The 19,271-nt window shown below is 47.8% G+C and overlaps 8 protein-coding genes across 8 annotated transcripts; 3 read left to right on the top strand and 5 right to left on the bottom strand.

Moving 5' to 3' along the window:
• Window positions 1-173: 173 nt before the first annotated feature.
• F5147DRAFT_569363 (uncharacterized protein) lies at window positions 174-3,964 on the top strand (the record flags this gene model as incomplete). Its single annotated transcript, XM_041430951.1, has 14 exons — window positions 174-210; window positions 259-296; window positions 348-429; window positions 477-771; window positions 821-989; window positions 1,039-1,529; window positions 1,580-1,670; window positions 1,721-1,824; window positions 2,211-2,268; window positions 2,434-2,900; window positions 2,953-3,255; window positions 3,313-3,753; window positions 3,806-3,853; window positions 3,907-3,964. Coding segments are annotated over 14 exons (2,682 nt in total), but the record flags the coding sequence as incomplete, so codon positions are not given.
• Window positions 3,965-4,223: 259 nt separating this feature from the next.
• Window positions 4,224-5,052, bottom strand: F5147DRAFT_649635 (NUDIX hydrolase domain-like protein; the record flags this gene model as incomplete). The annotated part of the gene is made up of 5 exons (XM_041433354.1): window positions 4,224-4,455; window positions 4,515-4,639; window positions 4,694-4,763; window positions 4,827-4,867; window positions 4,924-5,052. 5 exons carry the CDS (start codon window positions 5,050-5,052, stop codon window positions 4,224-4,226), a joined length of 597 nt encoding a protein of 198 aa, XP_041296958.1.
• A 767-nt stretch (window positions 5,053-5,819) lies between these two features.
• F5147DRAFT_676736 (Aldo keto reductase) lies at window positions 5,820-7,287 on the bottom strand. Its single transcript, XM_041436064.1, has 9 exons — window positions 7,157-7,287; window positions 7,013-7,098; window positions 6,783-6,959; window positions 6,701-6,725; window positions 6,622-6,653; window positions 6,347-6,566; window positions 6,246-6,295; window positions 6,036-6,192; window positions 5,820-5,988 (listed from the first exon to the last, which is right to left on the bottom strand). Exons 1-9 carry the CDS (start codon window positions 7,271-7,273, stop codon window positions 5,824-5,826), a joined length of 1,029 nt encoding a protein of 342 aa, XP_041296957.1. The 5' UTR covers window positions 7,274-7,287; the 3' UTR covers window positions 5,820-5,823.
• A 539-nt stretch (window positions 7,288-7,826) lies between these two features.
• On the bottom strand, window positions 7,827-10,530 carry F5147DRAFT_676717 (major facilitator superfamily domain-containing protein). Its single transcript, XM_041436063.1, has 16 exons — window positions 10,497-10,530; window positions 9,887-10,304; window positions 9,807-9,833; window positions 9,722-9,750; window positions 9,621-9,669; window positions 9,492-9,569; window positions 9,354-9,438; window positions 8,956-9,308; window positions 8,807-8,903; window positions 8,566-8,758; window positions 8,449-8,506; window positions 8,366-8,397; window positions 8,300-8,317; window positions 8,183-8,250; window positions 8,023-8,128; window positions 7,827-7,951 (listed from the first exon to the last, which is right to left on the bottom strand). Exons 2-15 carry the CDS (start codon window positions 10,051-10,053, stop codon window positions 8,048-8,050), a joined length of 1,335 nt encoding a protein of 444 aa, XP_041296956.1. The 5' UTR covers window positions 10,054-10,304; window positions 10,497-10,530; the 3' UTR covers window positions 7,827-7,951; window positions 8,023-8,047.
• A 531-nt stretch (window positions 10,531-11,061) lies between these two features.
• Window positions 11,062-12,603, top strand: F5147DRAFT_676707 (ribosomal protein L10e/L16). Its single transcript, XM_041436062.1, has 5 exons — window positions 11,062-11,142; window positions 11,305-11,406; window positions 11,452-11,690; window positions 11,744-11,989; window positions 12,047-12,603. The coding sequence occupies exons 2-5, from the start codon at window positions 11,317-11,319 to the stop codon at window positions 12,120-12,122; spliced, it is 651 nt and encodes a 216-aa protein (XP_041296955.1). The 5' UTR covers window positions 11,062-11,142; window positions 11,305-11,316; the 3' UTR covers window positions 12,123-12,603.
• A 746-nt stretch (window positions 12,604-13,349) lies between these two features.
• On the bottom strand, window positions 13,350-15,480 carry F5147DRAFT_569768 (cytochrome P450; the record flags this gene model as incomplete). Its single annotated transcript, XM_041430965.1, has 12 exons — window positions 13,350-13,527; window positions 13,579-13,707; window positions 13,778-13,892; window positions 13,944-14,133; window positions 14,193-14,206; window positions 14,262-14,382; window positions 14,433-14,548; window positions 14,603-14,754; window positions 14,806-14,949; window positions 14,996-15,040; window positions 15,093-15,222; window positions 15,279-15,480. 12 exons carry the CDS (start codon window positions 15,478-15,480, stop codon window positions 13,350-13,352), a joined length of 1,536 nt encoding a protein of 511 aa, XP_041296954.1.
• Window positions 15,481-16,075: 595 nt separating this feature from the next.
• Window positions 16,076-17,602, top strand: F5147DRAFT_743711 (Rad1/Rec1/Rad17; the record flags this gene model as incomplete). Its single annotated transcript, XM_041439620.1, has 10 exons — window positions 16,076-16,123; window positions 16,173-16,241; window positions 16,293-16,362; window positions 16,409-16,772; window positions 16,821-16,913; window positions 16,964-16,985; window positions 17,035-17,196; window positions 17,243-17,296; window positions 17,351-17,521; window positions 17,570-17,602. 10 exons carry the CDS (start codon window positions 16,076-16,078, stop codon window positions 17,600-17,602), a joined length of 1,086 nt encoding a protein of 361 aa, XP_041296953.1.
• Window positions 17,603-17,840: 238 nt separating this feature from the next.
• Window positions 17,841-18,992, bottom strand: F5147DRAFT_769696 (pyruvate dehydrogenase X component; the record flags this gene model as incomplete). The annotated part of the gene is made up of 6 exons (XM_041441059.1): window positions 17,841-17,983; window positions 18,036-18,105; window positions 18,157-18,573; window positions 18,625-18,687; window positions 18,739-18,881; window positions 18,932-18,992. The coding sequence occupies 6 exons, from the start codon at window positions 18,990-18,992 to the stop codon at window positions 17,841-17,843; spliced, it is 897 nt and encodes a 298-aa protein (XP_041296952.1).
• Between the last annotated feature and the right edge of the window lie 279 nt (window positions 18,993-19,271).

The following is a 19,271-nucleotide window of genomic DNA, read 5'->3' as shown; positions in this document are numbered from 1 at the left end:
CGCCGTTCTCTCCGTCAGGAACACTTCTTTCACCATCCGACACGATGCCTCCAAAAGCGTAAGCCCATTCAGCACGCCTTTTCTATCTCATGCTAACGATATTTATGTAGTGATTGGGAGAAATGTATGTACAACTTGACAAGTCCATTGTGCGTCACTGATTTCCTACAGACGAGAAGAAGGCCGATGACAAGGAGGAGAAGATTCAAGGTGTGTCAATTGTTTTCCCTGCTTATGTTCTGTTCTAACACCTTTTAGCTCTTACAACTAGCGATATCCAGATCCTCAAAACCTATGTAAGTACAATATCCGTATGCTTTGTCCACCTACCAACGCATTCTCTGCAGGGTCAAGGCGCATACGCCGCAAAGTTGAAGAAGACAGAACATGACATCAAAGAAGTGCAGAAGCGGATAGACGAGAAGCTTGGTGCGCGCAACTCTGTCCGCGCCGTTCATGGACTCATTTCAATGCAGGCGTGAAGGAGTCTGACACAGGCCTTGCTCCGCCGAATCTCTGGGATCTTCCAGTTGACCGACAACGCATGGGAGCTCATCCATTGCAAGTTGCGCGGTGTACTAAAATCATTCCTGTTGATCCCAAGAAAGCTGAGGCTGCACGCGCCGTCAACCCTGTCGGTGCCGCTCAAGGCCAGAAGGGGGCCGACGAGCAGGACAAATATGTCATCAACATCAAACAAATAGCTAAATTTGTCGTTGGTCTCGGTGATCGAGTCGCCCCGACGGATATCGAAGAGGGTATGCGTGTGGGGTGTGCAGAATTACTTGTACAAAACGCTGGTGCACTAACATTTCAACAGTGTGGACCGGAATAAATACCAAATCCAAATCCCACTGCCACCCAAGATTGATGCTTCGGTGACGATGATGCAGGTTGAGGAGAAGCCCGACGTAACGTACTCGGACGTTGGTGGATGCAAAGAGCAAATCGAGAAGCTGCGTGAAGTCGTTGAGACGCCGCTACTATCAGTGAGTTGTTCTTACGCTCAGTCATGCTGAATCACTGACACCGTCCAAGCCCGAGCGCTTCGTCAAGCTCGGTATCGATCCACCAAAGGGAGTCCTTCTCTTTGGGCCACCAGGAACTGGCAAAACTCTTTGTGCACGTGCAGTCGCCAATCGCACAGATGCCACCTTCATCCGCGTCATTGGCTCAGAACTTGTGCAAAAGTATGTCGGCGAGGGTGCACGAATGGTTCGCGAGTTGTTTGAGATGGCCCGTTCAAAGAAAGCTTGTATTATTTTCTTTGACGAAGTCGACGCTATCGGTGGGGCGCGATTTGATGATGGCGCTGGTGGTGACAATGAGGTGCAGCGCACAATGCTGGAGCTGATTAACCAGCTGGATGGATTTGACCCCCGAGGGAATATCAAAGTGCTCATGGCCACAAATCGACCAGATACTCTTGACCCTGCATTATTGCGTCCCGGTCGACTTGATCGACGGGTGGAGTTTTCACTGCCTGATAATGAGGGGAGGGCTCATATTCTTAAGATTCATGCCCGAAGGTTGGAGACTACATGTCCACACTTATCAGCTAGCTGATAACTTTCTTCAGTATGAGCGTCGAACGCGATATCCGATTCGACCTCATTGCTCGACTATGTCCCAATACGACGGGTGCTGAACTTCGCTCAGTTGCAACTGAGGTGAGAATTGATCTGCAGCACTAAACATATTCTAATTGTATCCTATCTAGGCTGGCATGTTTGCAATTCGTGCCCGGCGGAAGGTCGCTACGGAGCGCGACTTCCTCGATGCTGTAGAGAAGGTCGTGCGACAAGGGACGAAGTTCTCGTCAACGTAAGCTATTGTTCATATTTTGCCTGAAGAAATCTCATCATATTTTGCTACCGCAGACCTCTATATCAAGTGTACAACTAGATTATTTGACTTTAAACTTGCATGTATCATTCTTCCAAATCACGCATTTTCATGGACCGCTTGAGCATTATCTTGTGGACAAGGACTACAGCACTGAGCACACTCGAGTCTCGACCACTTTCGTATTAACGCAATTTCCTAACAAAGCTTTTACTGTGATCTCCATGTCGAATGGGCACGAGGTTCTATACAGCTCAATGTTCATGTGGGCCTGCGCTCGACTGTTCTTTGATGCTCTTGACCCTTTTTGCGCAGATTTATGAACTCCTTGTATGCATTAAATATTCATGACGCTTGCTGAGGAGGACACTGTTTCAAATTGTCTGGTACATACATACTAGGACATGCAACGTCTACTGCATGGTCTCATCTTGTGCTGATTTATATAAATGAATGCCATAATTCGGAGGTACTAATGTCGACATGCTTGTTAGCTTAGAACTGCACCGAATATTGCACTGTATATCAAGGAACTGTTACTACTCAGGGGAGACTCGAGAGCTTGACTCGGAACTAGTAGCGGCCTAGTTTTGTACAATCATGATGATGACGATCAACCTTCCAGTGCGCGCCCTCACAGTGCGCACCATTCAACGGCGGCGGTACCATGTTCGTCGTGCACCGTTGCCACCGTCCGGTGAATCTGCTCGACTTCTCGACTCGTTCGCAGCACATCCGCCACTTCCTCTAACGCTTTCAACCCTTGTGTCCTTCGGGAACCCTTTAACACCTGCATCTGTGCTGCGCTCAGTAACCTACGTACTTTCGGAGATACCAAGACGTATGGCCCAGCGCGTCCGCGCCCTGGAGGGGTTGCCATTCATTGTCGGCACTAATCCATATGTTACACGAACTCTCAACGGTCACAGAGACAGCTTTAATTTACTCGCCACTTATCCTGAAGTGCGCACGCTTGAGGACAATAAACATTTTGTCGATGAACTAGATATACTTGTGCAGAGACACAGAAACGATATACCAACCATGGCCAAGGGGTGCGCTGGTACTTGTGCTTCGAATGATCAACTTGACTTCAACAACTCTTAGATTTCAAGAATGCTCGCGGTACATGTCCCCGACTCAAATATCCAACTTCCTCGATGGTGCTATCAGATCCCGCATCTCTGTACGCCTGATTGCTGAACAACATATCGCGCTCTCACACGCACTTGCTATGGATCCAGGGGCCGCAGAGACCGGCGTGCTCTTGCACAATGGTGTCATTGATCCAAAGTGCTCCCCCGCGGTCATGGTCCGCATGTGTGGCGCATTCGTCAGCGAATTATGCGAGGCTACCCTTGGCGCAAGCCCCAACATCACGATTGACGGGTGTCCAGAAGCCACATTCACGTAAGTGTAACATATCTCCAGCAGAACCTATCAACATAATCTCCCTCCACTTACTAGCTATGTCCCTGTGCACCTTGAGTATATCCTCACCGAAATGCTCAAGAATGCATTCCGCGCTACCGTAGAGCATCACCACAAGCTTCATGGCCTCGCTTCATCCCACCCCCTACCACCCGTACAAATCACTATCTCACCCCCTACTTCATCCCATCCATTCCTATCAATTCGAATTCGCGACCAGGGTGGTGGCGTCTCAGCGTCCAACATGGCTCGTATATTCTCATATGCTTTCACTACCGCAGGGCATGCCGACGACCATAACGGAGACGGTGGGCCGTACGCCGCACAGCATATTGGCGGGAGCGCAGCCATCGGGAGTGGTAGTGCGGGGGAAGGCGGGAACCTTTTTGGCGAGATTACAGAGAAGGGTATCCAGGTGGGCCTTGGAACAATTGCAGGTTTAGGGTATGGGCTCCCTTTGAGTCGGTTATATGCAAAGTGTGTTCGCCTTCTCTTTTCATCCGTGTGTAGTCTCATATCGACTTCTTAGATATTTCGGTGGTTCATTGGATGTATTTTCGCTTGACGGGTGGGGTGAGTTCGACCAAGTATTCATGCATCGTTCGAACTTGCTGATGATTTTGTAGGCAGCGATGTCTTTATCAAACTTAGATGTCTACTAGACGATGCAGGTGACGCCGAGATATAGATCCATGGACTTAATTTATGTTTAGCTGTACTTCACGCCCAACATTTTGCTGTTACCCTCACAGCTGTGTCTCTGAGCAGTTATATTACTTGTGTGTTTGCCCGATATCCTGCTGGCAATAATTAATACACGATGACTTAAATGCGAATGTTTACAAGGAGGTCTGCGATCAACCGGTGTTTAGCACGCCCACCCTCTCCCAAGTTTGAATTGGTAAGTAACTGGACTAATTTCTTTGTAGATAGTGGTGTGAATCCATTCAGTCATCTGAAATAACAGTGCCAAACCAGTGCCTCGTCATCGCGAATTTACCATCATCTTGTGTTACAGAATCAATTCGGCCAACAAATTTCCGCCCTTGCACTAGGAGGGGCAACCAGTGATCATCACCATCCCACATCATTTCATACGGGATCGGTGGCAGTATCGCGTCTGCATCAGACGTAGCGGGTGACTCAAATGAGAACCACTTCGGTCGCATTTCGTCTGACCTGGGGCCAAGTTCTTGAATTCAACAAATACCGCCGTTGCGCAGCCAAAAAGGACCTACTCTGTAGGTCTTCCTGAGTATGAACGGGCAGAAAATATCTCGATCTGGAAAGCCCATCCAACGCCGTTTGTCACGAACAACAGTGATCCTGCGTGCTCGAGGGGCGCATCAATACCGGCTTCTTCCTGAATCGCAAGTCAACATCTGGCAATTGTTTGATAGAAATGGATTTGAAAGACTTTAAGTTCGCGCATCGCAGCTCCAGTGAGCGTCTCTCCTGGTTCCACCTTGCCACCAAACCCATTGTACCTGTTATTGTGGGTTCCAAAATCACTCTCCGTAATTGTGACGAATATGCGGAAGCTTGCTTACTTGTTGATGCCAAATCCACGTTTCTTCAACCCGAGGAGAATCTGGGAATCTGAAGTGTTCTCCCCGGATGGGTGGACTGTGTAATGCTAGTACACACCTTATCGCCCTGGATGATGAACGCGTTGGTATAGAACCGCTTGTGATCGAATGGCAGCCAGTCTGCCACTCCCCCTTGAACGTATTCTACGAGGTTTCCTTCGAGCCCAGGAGGAAGTCCAGATGTCATTTTGGCTTATGGTTCTCTTCACAGATTGTATATATCTGGAGAAAATTTGCGTGTTCGTCGAATCCGCATTAGTCACACCTTCGGCACCGAGTACCGGTGGAACTACTTGATGTAAGTAACGTCTGATCATCAGGCGTCAACGTTGTTTATTTCCAGGGCTCTTGCCAAACAAACGCTTTTGATCTGTACTACAGCGGCATTAAAGCACGAATATCATTTTAGTTCAGACAGCCTGAAAGAAGCTGACAGAACGCATCATAGCGCACCCCCGACTATCTTTCAATGTTAACCCATCGAAATTGTATTGGCCAAAAATGCGCCTCATTGTCGAGTCCAACTTCTCAATACATTCGAAAGCCACTACATCCCCGCATTTTATCCAAATCGTTCTTCGTGGACAGTGAAATGAAGACATGATGTCAAGGTTTGACGCTGGTACTCGACCTCCGGGCTGACCCCTTCGCTCGTCAATTATACACAGCAATGTCAAGAATGAGAACGCGAGGAGACACATTGTCTATTTGCAGAGACGATGCTATTATGCATGAAATTTACTACTATAAACACAATATATCATCGAAAAGCCAACCGGAGGGGTGTCCTCGTAAATAGGAAAGTCACAGTATGACTTTCGCGTGTACGCAAGTTCAGCACAGTACTACCGTTTATCATCGGTCGACCGAAACATGCATCTGGCATTGCTGCATGTACATACAAGTACAGTTGCAATCATCGAGGATGTATCCATGGGGCTCAAATTCATAACACAGTTCAGGTGCTCTTCGGAAGTGGGGTCTCTGCATACAGCACCTTCATATCCGCTAAAGGATAGCGATCCCCAACCACCCAATCAGCCTTCTCCGCAATGATACGTACTTCCTGGACTGATTCAGGACTTAATGACACATCGATAGCACCGAGGTTCTCCTCGAGATACTGTGCGAGTCAAACCCATGAACGCCCGAGGTTATATAGCTACTGACCTTGATCTTCTTTGTACCCGGAATGGGGATGACATCCTCACCTTGGGCAAGAAGCCATGCCAACGCGACTTGTCCCGCGGTCGCATTATATTGCTCGCCTACTTTCTTCAGGCTATCTGCCAGTTTCAGGATGTTCGGGAAATTCTCCTTCGAGTATCTAACCAAGTACAGTTCGAGTGAGCCCCCACTAGGCACTGACACGACACATACCTGGGAACGATCCTTCTGAAATCATCAGAATCGAAGTCGTCTGGAGATTTCTTTTCATGCGGTGAGTGTCCGAATGTGTTTTACCGGCCTGCCAAACTTACATACTGTCCCGTAATCAAACCACGCCCAAGAGGCGAGTAGGCAATTATTTTGATTCCGAGTTCACGAGCCGTGTTTAGAATGTTGAGCTTTGAATCCTCGATGTCGAGGGTGAAAGGCGAATACTCCACTTGGACGGCAGCGATAGGGTGCACTTTCTGAGCACGGCGCAAGGTGTCCGCACTGCATTCTGACAGCCCAAGATACTTCACTTTCCCCTGTCTTCCCAGCGATGAGCATGTGCTAGGGTGTTAGGAACTGTTGAACGTTCGCTCACTTAACAAGTTCCGCCATAGCGCCGACAGTTTCCTAGCTGATTTTAGAAAACTTCAAACAGCTCACAAACAGAGACGTACTTCGATTGGCGTTTGTTGATCAGGTCTGCGTGATGATGATAATAAAGTAAGTTGAGTAACCTGTTTAACACGCTGGGCGCACCTGTGCAAGTAGTAAAGCTCGACCTTGTCAACACCAAGCAACCTTTGTGATTTTGCAAATGACTCGTGAACATTTTTTGGAGATCCGTCAACCCCTCTACTGTCAGATTCACTGATGACGATACCGAATTTTGTAGAAAGGAAAATTTTGCTCCGCTTTTCGGGGTTCAGCTTGAACCTACGCTCCTGGTTTGTGAGAGGCTATTACTGTTACAGTGCAGTACGACGTACCATTTGCCAATGAGCTCTTCGCTGTCTCCATAGATATTGGCAGTGTCCCAGAAAGTGCAGCCGAGTTCATACGCTTTATCCAGAACCTATTGAAAGGGGCAGTCATGAATTAATGTGGCGTACAGCAGGGTACTCGCGCTTCACCTTGAAGCGCTCCTCATCTGAATCAGTCTGACCGTAAAACGCTCCTATGCCCATGGCACCAAAGCCAATGGTAGAGACATCGTCGGTGCCAATTTTGCGTGTGGGATTCTTGGCCATAATGTTAGATATAGCTCCTAAGGTGGCGGATACTGGAACTCACAAGAAGAAAGAAATGGCTTTATATCCCCCAGTCTCTTGGCTTAGTTATTCAACGGGTGACTGAGAGAGACTCGGACACACGCTGGATAGAGCTGACGCAATTGATCATGACATGCTCGTGCCGCGGCCGTGACGTGGCATTGAAGCGGGACACGGCACCACCGGTAACAAAATATTGGAGAAAATCTGCGCGTAGATTGGTGCCGAATCGTGTCGTCAAATCCACATTATTCAGACATTCGGCACCTGGCACTGGTATGGGCCCACGGTGGAACTACGTTGACAACAGGCCGCGTCCACGTGTTGTTTATTTCCAAAGTTCTTGCCAAACAACTGCTTTGCAACGGATCTATACACATTTGGTGCTACATATACAATATTACAAACTACAACGGCACATCAGACAGAAGGTAAGAGTCATATGCATGTAAAATAGCAAAACCTTTCATGTTAGACACGACTCCATGCTTGACCCACGTCTCATACTCAACAACAATGCGATCACACATAAGAGCTGTAACAGTACTTCCATTTTGCGCCCCTCGAACAAGGCAGATCATCGAGATGCGGCCGTAGAGCTTGTACAAACATCATCCGTCAGAGCTCACCAGCATCCATGTAAAAACCATAGATCAGCTAGGGGAAGAACAATGCAACGAGATATAGGTACACAAATTAAATCATGACTCCTTCAGGAATCAGCTTACAATATCTATTATCTCGAGTTGAGCATTATGCCTTTTCTTTCATCTGCCTTCTGACAAATATAAACCGCATGACCGCATACATTATACCACCAGTCACTGAAACGGCCTGTTGTCGAGTTGACGTGAATTCCGGAAAAAATAGTAACCATGGTCAACTCACCCCGGAGAACACAGCGGGTATCCACCAGGTATAATTCGATGTCAGCAGAGCGCCAGATATGGGTGTTCCTGTTAGAGAATTAGAATTAGAGGCAAGAAATGGCACAAATGCGCCTACCGATCAAGCCTCCGAACCCTGCAGAGTGATTACATATGATGTAGAAGTGTGGCTGATACTACGTACCGCTAATGAAGAAACAGATGCCCATCCGCGCGCTATAATCTAAATTAGATGGTTCGTACATCTGAATTTAAACTATCACTCACCCAAGCTCAGAGAGGTCGGGCGTTAAAGTAGCCACAAGCGGAGCCATCATTGCAATGTCTGCATCATCGATCAATACATCAATAAATTTTCACCAAATGGAAAAGAAGACCACTTACATAGCCCTGCAAAATAGCCATACATCATACTAAGTACAACGGCGCTTGCCAGGCTACTCAATCCAATCATGCCCAAATTGAGCACACCGGCCGAAATCGTTGCAGCTATGACCAAGTTTGGCACTCCCGTGAACGCCGCGATGAAACCTGACGTGACTCGTGCCACACAATTGGACACATTCAAAATCACTAACTGGTGATGCTGTCAGTAGGCAAACAACTGGCATAGCGCTGATCCCACAGAGTAAAACGAGAAGGTCACACTGAGACCGTGTTTAATGGAGTCGAGTTGAATGAAGAACAACGGGTAGTAGAAGCCGGTCTGAAAAAAAAAGCCCCTGCAGGACAGTCATTTGAAGGATTTTAAGAGAAGTTGTGTTGAGGTCTCACCCTGCTATCATGCAAATAAATGGTGCATCGCCAATACATTTTTTGGCTGCCACAATATAGTTCGCTGGTGTCACCGGCGGATCAAGACGAGTTCGCATGCATAGACATGCAATCAAAAGGAGCACACTGACAAACCCTGCGCTTACGCGGACGCCATTCCCAAAACCAAGACGACCATTCAGGAGGTTATTGAGCATAATCGGATGGATGACAGCACCCAGCGATGAGCCCGAAGCGACGAATGTCATAGCTAGTGTGCGTTTCTGTTGGAAGTAATGCGAAACAATAGTGATGGTCGGGACATACACGAGCCCCGACGCGATACCCATGCCTAGACCTTGAGCAAGAAATATCTACACTAAATCAGAAAAAAAGGTCGTAAATTTAGGAGACGTTACCTGATAGTACTGATCGGGTTTTGACAAAGACAACATGAAGAGAGAGAAACTCTGCAGGAGCGATCCAGCGATTATGAGGTGGTAGCTAAAGTAAGTTTGCTAAGTATCCTCGAAAACTTCCAACAAAACTACACCCACAAATATCCTCGGTCGTATAGCGGACCTGATACAAGGCCCACAGCAGTGACTAGAAACGTGTTCAGGCTCCCGATCCATCTTTAGGGGACCTTGAGCATACACATCATGAAGACACAAGTGGAAACTCACGATATGGCAGACGATGTCTCGTTTGCGAGGTAATGCTGAGTATAGAAGTCTGGAAAGTAATAAGTATCATGTTCCATTCTCATTGCCATATACAGCAATACCTTGGTAGACACCAAATGACATGGTATAACTTCAGCCTTCAGTCAAGAGCCATTCTTCGTCAACCACAAGTGGCACCAGACTCACCCAATCCCGCATAACTGTGCAAGAAATCTGAGTAGATCAAGTAAGGCCCTGCTTTTACTGCCCGGATTGGAGCTGCTTACGCTCCAAAAATTGTCATCCAAGCAGCTAGACCACCTTCGGGAAACTCGTGCGGGTGTGAGAAGAGGTCGGAGTCCTTTGCGGAATGGGATCCTTCCAATGTCTCTGAGCCCTCCTTGTCCTGTTGAGGGGCCGTATAAGGCATTCGAGGCTCAGATCCAGACGACATCCTGGGCTAGGGCAATTTACAGTAACGGTTGTATATATATACGTGGACCCCATGTTCGTCCAGTCACGAGTGGAGAAACCTAGTCTCGGCTTGTCGGGAGAGAGTGAGAGCGTTTACACAAACTGATGAGAACGGGTAAACTTGAAGCACCTCAAACAGACCGTGTACCCAACACTGGCCCATAGTCGTGGCCCAAATCATTTTATAGAATTCTTCGATCCACCTGGTCGATGGCAGAAGAATTAGATAATCTGTACAAAAACGTTCATGTCAGGGCTTGATCCATATCGACAAGCTCGAAACGGAAAATGCATCGGCCTGACCATTGTACCTGAGGACATGATGTGGGTATGGCGGTTCTGCATACACCCGGAGCGGCTGTGGCGTACAGCGCTGACATTTTTGACAGGCCCAACACGCATGGTTCGAGCTTGCTGGCTCACCTTAGCCTGGTCCTCGGCGCCCGAGCTCAATTCCGACATATTAGAGATGAAAAAATTTCGCGTGAGACGCCGTCCCAACGACTAACTTTGTACTTGATATCTCTCTGACGCAACCTGTACATGCGGGCTTCATGTCAGCGACGAAAAGCTCGACTGTTAACATTGTTCAACCGATCGCAAGTATCCAACCAGTATGCCTTGCGTTTCGCCAAGAAAATTCAGCACGCTCGAGCAGTAGGAACATTCTTTGCCACAGCATTCGCGAATTTGCACTGAAGGGTGCTTAACAAGTGAAGGGGAGGCTTCATGTCAATCATGTCACCTTGCCCGCCAGTCTACATCACGAACTGACTCGGGCTCCCCAATTTTTCTTTTGGATTGAACAATGTCCGTACGGCACGCCACAGGTCTGACGTTGCGAAACTGATAGGATGATCATTCATCATGTAGACGTAAAACACGGATGGTGTAACTCACTGTATAAAATTAGAAACGTTGACAAACCTGTTTACCAACTCATATTATAAATCTTCTTAGTAACTAAGTTAGGTAGTTCAAAGTCAGCTTGATTATCTAAGATTTAGCGGACGAGCTCGTCTAGCACTACCGCACCTTCTCACCCACCGTCAAGATCCCCGTGTAGCATGTAAGTGTTGCTGTTCCGCATCTTGGTCTGAGTATGGCTGGCTGGATGTGATTCGAATCGGAAGGAGCAGTGGACTTCGAGTGGTCGGGGTGGATGCTGTCCGATTGCTTTGGATGTGATTCTGTAATAACAGGCACTGGGTACTGATTTCAACTCCTTCAGATTACAACAACAATGGGTCGTCGTCCCGCCCGCTGCTACCGTTACTGCAAGAACAAGCCCTACCCCAAATCACGGTACAACCGTGGTGTCCCTGATCCTAAAGTTTGTTCACCCACGACCCGTCGCTTTAAATCTCACTCTCCATAGATCAGGATTTTTGACCTCGGCCGTAAACGTGCCTCCGTCGACGAGTTCCCCTTCTGTTGTCATCTTGTCTCCGATGAGTATGAGCAGCTGAGCTCTGAGGCGCTCGAAGCAGCTCGTATTTGCGCTAACAAGTATGTCACCAAGACATCTGGCAAGGATTCGTTCCACATGCGCGTCCGTGTGCACCCATTCCACGTTATCCGTATTAACAAGATGTTGAGTTGTGCTGGCGCTGATCGGTTTGTGACTAGGTTTTGAATTCTTGGTGCGAGTCTTAGATTTTTTGGTACAGGCTGCAAACCGGTATGCGTGGTGCTTGGGGTAAGCCCTACGGCACTGTCGCCCGTGTCAACATCGGCCAGATCATCCTCTCTATCCGTTGCAAAGAATCCAATGCTGCTGTCATCCAAGAGGCTCTCCGCCGTGCACGGTACAAGTTCCCCGGCCGTCAGAAAATCATTGTTTCGAAGAAGTGGGGCTTCACGAATGTGGCCCGCGAGGACTACATGAAACTCAAGGATGAGAAGAGAGTGGTACAGTGCGTATTATCCCAGGTTGTCTGGAGAATTTTTGAGATTGACCCTCTGTTATACAGGGATGGAGCTTATGTACAGTTTATTCGTGCTAGAGGTCCTTTGGAGCAGAACTTGCGTGCTCAGCTCAAAGCTTAGGTCTACATGCGTTATACATATAATTGCTTTCAGTGGAATGAGTGTAAGATGGACTGCAAGCACCTGCATGCTAGGAATTCGTCAGTTTGTGCGAGATAATCTATTATGTGAGTGGCGAGATAAAGTGTATACACCATATCATCATCAAAAATGCGTCATCAAACCTATACAGTGTTGGCCAGCGTCATTGAACTGAGGTTCAGTGAGGGGTACAAGGATCCGAGAGGTTGTAGCTCAACGGTTTTCTGCATGAAGAAGTCATCGGCTCCTCCCTGGCGCAATATTTTCGTACTTGAACCACAGGCGGTGCGATGAGATCATCGACCTGGAGTTGTGTCCAGCTATTTGGGACGGTGAATGTTAAGCGGTGAAGCCCTCAATAAAAGCTCCTACTGGTACTAGATCCGCGTGCGGATATCCTATCAGTAGTACACTAGCAGACTCGATGTAACTGACCACGTATACAGATTTGTATATGTTCTCTGTGGCTAGGGTCGGCGCATTTTCTTGCAAAGGTAGCACATGAGCCACCTCGAAGAAATCCCCTTGAGGGTCTCAACTGTGTGTTAGGATAGTCCATGTAGGCCTAGAACACGTCAAAAGGTGAGAACCCACCGAAGTACGACACTATTTCACGCAGTGTGTTGCGTGTGTCTGGCCTTGCGGGCCCGGGTAAGACATTTGATGGTGCGGATAGCGACGCTTCACCTCACTGGGAAGTAATATGTCAGATGTAGAGCCATCCTCTTGAGATTTGTCGCGCATCTTAACGGTTTCATCATGCTGAATATGTGCAATGGCTCCCGCTCATGACCAGCGAACACGAGGAATGCTGGAGTCAGCATCAATACTGCAGTAATTATGACGATTGTTGATCACCATATTGTTTTGGTTTCAGAAACTCACATCAATGTCCAATAGAACTCGAGGGTGGTGATGCAGAAGTCCTGCCTCGTAATTGTACTATATGTTTGAATGAATGGACGAGTGTTGCATATTCAAAGTAGAAAGCTATCTCCATGGGCTACTGCACATGATATAGATACCCTACATACCATGAATCATGATCACGATTGCTCTGTTACCACGCGTTAGTCTGCCAGAAGTCCGAGATAACAGTGACAAACGTGCCTAATCCAGTCAAGTGTGTTAGTGTCTCAGATGTACACGGGAATCGCTGGACAATGCGATAGGGAAATTCCTCGGGATGACTGAAGTAACAAAAGATCAGCGGACTAGTCTCAAGAACAAATGAGATTTTACAAACACAGCGACCCCAGTGGTGTACTTTGGAATGACTGGGATGTCCATGCCATGACTATCAAGAGCCTTGTGGGCCGAAAAAACAGCCAGGAAGCTTGCCATCGCGATCCAGAGTGACGCGTCTGCGACATGTCGTCCCACACTGACAAGCAGCTTTCAGTGGAGAGTGAAGAAGCACTAAACATATGCTCACCACATCCGGCGACCCCAGCCAAAGCCTAAATGCATCCTGTCGTTGGTGAGGGACCCATCATCATGGAGAAATCGTTCGGGCTTGAATTCCTCAGGACTGGGGTACTTCGTCTCATCATGTGTCATCGCCCTAAATCATTGGTCATTTCGAGCGAATTCAGTAAAAAAATGTTGCAGGCTTTCCATATATTTTTAAACACGATAATCCCTGATAATCTGGGTCATTAGCGACCTTCGCTAGAACAGTATGATACCAACCTTTGGGGATGAAATAACCTTTGTAGATGTCACTAGTCGTTGTTGCGCTAGGAATGCCTTGGTACTTCATCAGAAAAAAGCGTAAAATTGGCGTTATAGTGGACGGACCCAACGGAAATATAGGGTGCCACCTGAGTGTTTCACGCAAAATAGCCTCCACATAAGGCAACGCAGGCCTATCGTCGAAACCGGGGAGTCTATCTTTTCCAACGACTCGGTCAATTTCCGCGTGCGCTTTGGCTTGTGCTTCTGGGTGGAGCACCATAGCAAGAAGGAACACAAGTAACGTGGAGGTAGTCTGAGCCAATGGCAAAGTGATCACCACGCCAAGCACAAACAAATGTAATGCATATGTACCGTTTCAACGCCCCCTGAAGATAAAAAGTAAGGTGAGCACAAAGAGAGCAAGTTTTGCAGCCCGGGTACCTGCAAACGCCATACAAGCAGCTTCCTTGACTGCAGTTGTAATGACGTTGTCATCCTCAACAGAAAGCCTCGCCCTGTTCAAGGTCTCAGTCACAAAGCATGGTGCCATGTTGCCAGTGGACTGCATGCCATTCGTCAATTCACTGCACCAACATGGATGAGGCGATGTACCATCTTCTCTTTGACATATTGGAAGGGTAACTCCTTCACATCATGGGCTGCGTTCAGACACTTCACTGATGCTCGCTTGAATGTGGCACCGGGAAACCAGCTAGGTAGCCTCAAAACTAGTATCTCCGTTGAGATGTAACCACAGGCCATCATTGAATGTGTGAACATACGAAAAGGGAATGTCTCAATTGCCACAGTAGTACGTGGCGTCAACATTTCTACTGCCACTTCCAGGTACGTTTCAATGACGTGGAGAATGGTGTCGTCCTTGGCTTTAACTTCATAATCATACACAATAGACAGTATAGACGAAGCTGTGAACCTGATGGATATCAGCTTCAGCAGTGGACCAGAAAGACTGTTGCAAACCGACATCTTGACATGGCTTGGATAATTGCCTGGGTCTTGTAGAAGACTAAACAGCATTTTGTGGGCGGAACGGAGTGTCAAAGCGTGATAAGTAGGTATCTCAGCTTGACGAAATGCCTGATGGAACATGCGTCGATGTAGGCGCCACCTCCTGGACATCAGGTACACTAACATAACATATAACAATAGCTTACCTGTCTCCATATGGCATGAGCCCTATGTTGAAGTCCGACGCGAAGCTGACAATGTCCCTGTAATCAATAGGTAGCGATACTAAAAAATATAACTGACGGTTCGTAGACAATGGACTGGGGTTTATCCGAATATATAGTGGACCGGCCTTCAAAAAGGTCTTTCGCAATCTCCTCAGAATTTATCACGATGACAGGCTTGTTGAGCAGACGAGCAAATATGATATCGCCTGAAAAAAAAAACATGAGTTTGATGACAGAAATATTTCCATCAAGATGTGCCAACCATATGTGGATCTCCAGGCGTTGAGGGTCAGCCAAGGTCGAGCGGAATCAAGACTGAGAATATTTCCCACTATTGGGAGGGGAGTAGGACCAGGCGGCAGGGGAGGATGCGAACTATTAAGCCAGTATTTCCGACAACAGCTTAAAAAAGCTACTGCCAAGGCTGATGTAGCCAGGTAAAGGCCTGGTCCGTCGTCGAACATTGGGTGCTTAAACCTAGGAGGAAGGGGCGATTTGAAGTTTAGTATTTATCATGTTGGACTAAATAAACGATCCTATCTAGGATCTCAAAAGTCACAAGTCCCAACTACACACCACGTGTGATGCTGGATGATAATGACCTGACATGTGAACGGGCCATTCTGAAATAGTTCATCAGTGTGATAATGGGTGACTTCCCGGGGTAGCACTTAGAATCCTAGATTTTGATTCAAACCTTAAAAGTCGGAGTATGGTCTGGTAACTCGTTGCAATATTGAATCCAGAAGGGGGGTAGTTCCCCCCTTCTAGATATCACTTCAGAACTAGGGTTTTTTGACATGCAGACTTGCAAAACACTGACGTTTGATGACGGCACGAGGACTCTATAATGTATAAGTTTAGAATTAGAACAACGCTCTAAACGCTGCGGGAAGTCAATCCAATGTTGTTCTTAGTGCCACAAGAGGCGGTGGATAGCAAACTGACATGGGTGTCGAGACTCGAGAGCCTGCAGCGTGACTCAATTAGATCACCTGACTTGTGATTCACGTCACAACTCACCTGGTTCCTTTGTCTAGCCTAGGGGAGAGTAGAAAAATGTCGCAATTGATGTCCCAGCCAAGTCAACCAGATAAGGCCAAACCTGTACGACATCCATATCCTGAAGCGTGCTCCCAGCTGAGCAGAACTTCAGCTTTTGACAGCATCTGTACACGATGTTCGATACTTCGCCTCCCTCCTACGCGGAATTGGTTTTTCGAACGTGAGCGCACTGCTTTGAACTGTCATTAATCGCTGCAAACTATGGTTCAAGCGAGCATCTATGAGATTTACAGCTGGCAGCGGGATAACTGTCACTGTCGAGGAAGCGCGAACACTGCTAGGTACGTATTCGTTTGGTCCCGCAAACATCTGTACAATGGTTCACAGCGACGTCATACGTCTATGCGGACCATTTTGACGAGTGGGCATTCGACGTCGACGATCTACAGGCCGCTCCGTCTCAGTTGTCTGCACCTGATTTTGATCGACATGCCACATCATTTGAAATCCCTTTGAACACCTTGCTTGAATGCCTGAACATTTTTGGAACCGCGAACATGTCTTCCTCAAGCAGTACAAGCTCGAAGCACAAGCAGTGGCGGCGGGCCGATGATGCCTCAGATGACGAGAGGGGCGACGATGCACGGCGTCCTAATGCCATTCGTATCGATCAGCACTTCGGCGGTAACGAGAAGCGGACGAGCATGCGTCTCACATATGCGGGGCCCGGACACCCCTTGACGCTTGTTCTGTAAGCTTCAGACCTCTTGTCATGATCGATTGTACAGATATGTTGCAGTGCGGAAGACTCATCAGGACCCACAACGACGTGTGAGATATCGACTTTCGATTCTGAGCCGAACTTAGAGCTCCCATTCGATGCTGAGCAGACGTTGAGTGCCTCCTCAAATACTCCTTCATTCTGCCTTATACCTTCTTTAGTGCCCTCAAGATCATTTTCAAGGTCTGTTTAACGGACATCGAGTTTATGACGCAGCTCACACGGTGACTAGTCATCATTCTGGCTCCGCGATGCCCTTTCAGAACTTGATCCATCTTGTGAAAAAATAACATTGATTGCCAATCCTGTAGCAGATGTCCAGAGCGCGCACAGAGGCATTCCCGCTAAACCCCTCTTTCGAATACAGGGAACGGGAGCATTCGGCAGTACCGAGGTGAGTTTCTAACTTTGTACAGGGTTCAGGTTCCAATCTACTGCAGATGGACTATCCGAACGACAGAGAAGTCCTAGAAACATTCGAATGTTCGCGTAGTGTCAGCTTCAGGTACTGTTATTCGTTGTGCTGCATGCACCTAGCAATCACTGAGATGCTCGGTATTAGCTATCGATTTGCACATATATCACGCACGCTGCGAGCTTTGCAGAACTCAACAAAGACCTCTCTTCGCCTTGAGCAGGAGGGTTTGTTGAGTTTGCAGTTCTTAGTGCCCGTACCAAGGCCACGGGGTGGGATATCAGATTCTTTCATCGAGTTTCGAGTGAGATGATTTTCATTTCGTTCCGAAGGCCGAGACTGATCAGACCAGTGTCTTGCATTGGACGACGAGGTCGCTCAGTAAAATGCGTGCCCGGGCTGGTGTCACTGGAGGTTGTAGCGAGCTGTCGGATTTTCCCAACGCAAAAGGAGGTAAGGCGTTATGATCTGTACCTCGGCTGGACCAGTGCTTCAAGAATCTTACATAGACAGGTAACATAACCTGTGGCAAATTTCGCGTGTACTCATCGGTGTTTTGAAATAAGTATCAATAGCTCAGAAATCTAAGTAACGTCTACGCAACAAGTACGACAATATAACAACTAGAGTAACCCATCGAAGTACTTGGCAGAGCTGTCTTGTACCTTCGTTGCTGAGATGAGTATTGGCGCAGCCTTCGGTGAAGAAGGTGAAGGAGGGAGGTAGTCGGCGATAATATCATCAAAGGTTGCTGATGTTGTAGGTACTAGCCAGGGTGTCAAATGCGTTACAACATGATTTACAGAAGGATGACTCACTAGGTGCAAGCTTCATTTTGGCGGCTAGGCCAGAGACGATAAGTTGGCGGATGGCAGCACCGTCCAATGGCTGAGCAAGATATGAACAATTGTGAGATCAAGCTTGCGCAATGTAGCCTACCTTGACTTCTTCAACCCTTTTCGGCTCTGAAACCTCTTTCTTCGCTTCCTTGAATGTTCCCATTGGACTCGACGCTCTCCCCAGGTATGCAAGTACATCACCCTTCGTAAGCATACCGCGAACACCCGTGCCCGGGATAGCTTCTGCATCAGCAACGTTGCCCTCGATCAAGAGGCGTATCACCGATGGCAGTAAGTGTTTCGAGTGCTTCGGGTGGTGCGACACTTTGGAAGTCGTAGGTTGAGGTGTCGGTGCTGGTGCCGGAGGTGGGGGTGCAGCTGCCTGAGTTTCGGGTTGGGGAGAAGGTGCTGGCTTGGACTCCTCCTTGGGTGCCTCGAGGTTCGAGATGTCATCTCCTTCCTCAGCAAGGAGTGCAATGACTTTACCAACTTGGACGTTCTTGCTACCGTCTTGGGCCTGTATTACAGTTAGTACTTGTTGTTATTGCTGTGGAGTGATGAGACAAACGATTATTTTACCCAAGATACCATCTTCCTGTGCCTCGACATCAATGGTTGCCTTGTCCGTTTCCTGTTGAGTATATGAGGTTCGTGTGCGAACGGAAACACGTGAAGTTCATACAATTTCCAGTAGGACGTCTCCCGCAGAGAAAGACTCGCCTTCCCTCTTCTTCCATGAGGAAATGCCGCCTTCTGTCATAGTCGGCGACATGGCTGGCATCTCCAGGTTGGTGATAGCATACCGGACCTTCGTCTGGTGCAGAGCTGAGAAGAACAGTTACTCATGAGTTTTGCCAGAAGTGAAGCAGACGAACCTCTACGCTGAGCTCGCGACAAAGAACGAGCAAGGCTCAATGCTTGACGAGCAGGCCGCATCGTGAGGATGGTCGACAAACGTACGACGGTGAGCAAACTGTGAGCCGATTTATTAATCCCAAATGATGACACGGTATTCAATTCGTGGGAGTTCTTGACCCTCCTCTCGTTGACTTTCGTTCTCGCTTCCCCAGATCATCATATTGACGCCAGAGGATTCACTGAAGAAATCACTCTGAGACACATCCTGAACTTATCCCAGCAGACATCACTTAGGACTTTCATATTTGAACCGATTTCTGCCCGCAATTTACGTAACTGTGTTTGGAAGTTAGAGTG

This window comes from Suillus discolor, assembly GCF_016758755.1.
Source record: "Suillus discolor strain FC423 chromosome Unknown F5147scaffold_8, whole genome shotgun sequence".
NCBI lineage: Eukaryota > Fungi > Basidiomycota > Agaricomycetes > Boletales > Suillaceae > Suillus > Suillus discolor.
The sequence above is the reverse complement of the archived record's forward strand: the minus strand, read 5'-3'. Positions and strand labels throughout refer to the sequence as shown.

What these genes read in the sequence shown, in the direction of transcription:
- F5147DRAFT_676707 (XM_041436062.1), top strand. Translation starts at nt 11,317, where the DNA reads ATGGGTCGTCGTCCCGCCCGCTGCTACCGTTACTGCAAGAACAAGCCC. An exon ending in AGTTGTGCTGGCGCTGATCG is followed by an intron (nt 11,691 to 11,743) that starts GTTTGTGACTAG and finishes TTTTTGGTACAG; the next exon opens with GCTGCAAACCGGTATGCGTG. An exon ending in GATGAGAAGAGAGTGGTACA is followed by an intron (nt 11,990 to 12,046) that starts GTGCGTATTATC and finishes TCTGTTATACAG; the next exon opens with GGATGGAGCTTATGTACAGT.
- F5147DRAFT_676736 (XM_041436064.1), bottom strand. Translation starts at nt 7,273, where the DNA reads ATGGCCAAGAATCCCACACGCAAAATTGGCACCGACGATGTCTCTACC. An exon ending in GAGCTTTACTACTTGCACAG is followed by an intron (nt 6,726 to 6,782) that starts GTGCGCCCAGCG and finishes ATCATCACGCAG; the next exon opens with ACCTGATCAACAAACGCCAA. An exon ending in GTTTGATTACGGGACAGTAT is followed by an intron (nt 6,296 to 6,346) that starts GTAAGTTTGGCA and finishes CCGCATGAAAAG; the next exon opens with AAATCTCCAGACGACTTCGA.
- F5147DRAFT_676717 (XM_041436063.1), bottom strand. Translation starts at nt 10,053, where the DNA reads ATGTCGTCTGGATCTGAGCCTCGAATGCCTTATACGGCCCCTCAACAG. An exon ending in TGGCTATTTTGCAGGGCTAT is followed by an intron (nt 8,507 to 8,565) that starts GTAAGTGGTCTT and finishes TCGATGATGCAG; the next exon opens with ACATTGCAATGATGGCTCCG. An exon ending in TACCCGCTGTGTTCTCCGGG is followed by an intron (nt 8,129 to 8,182) that starts GTGAGTTGACCA and finishes ACTCGACAACAG; the next exon opens with GCCGTTTCAGTGACTGGTGG.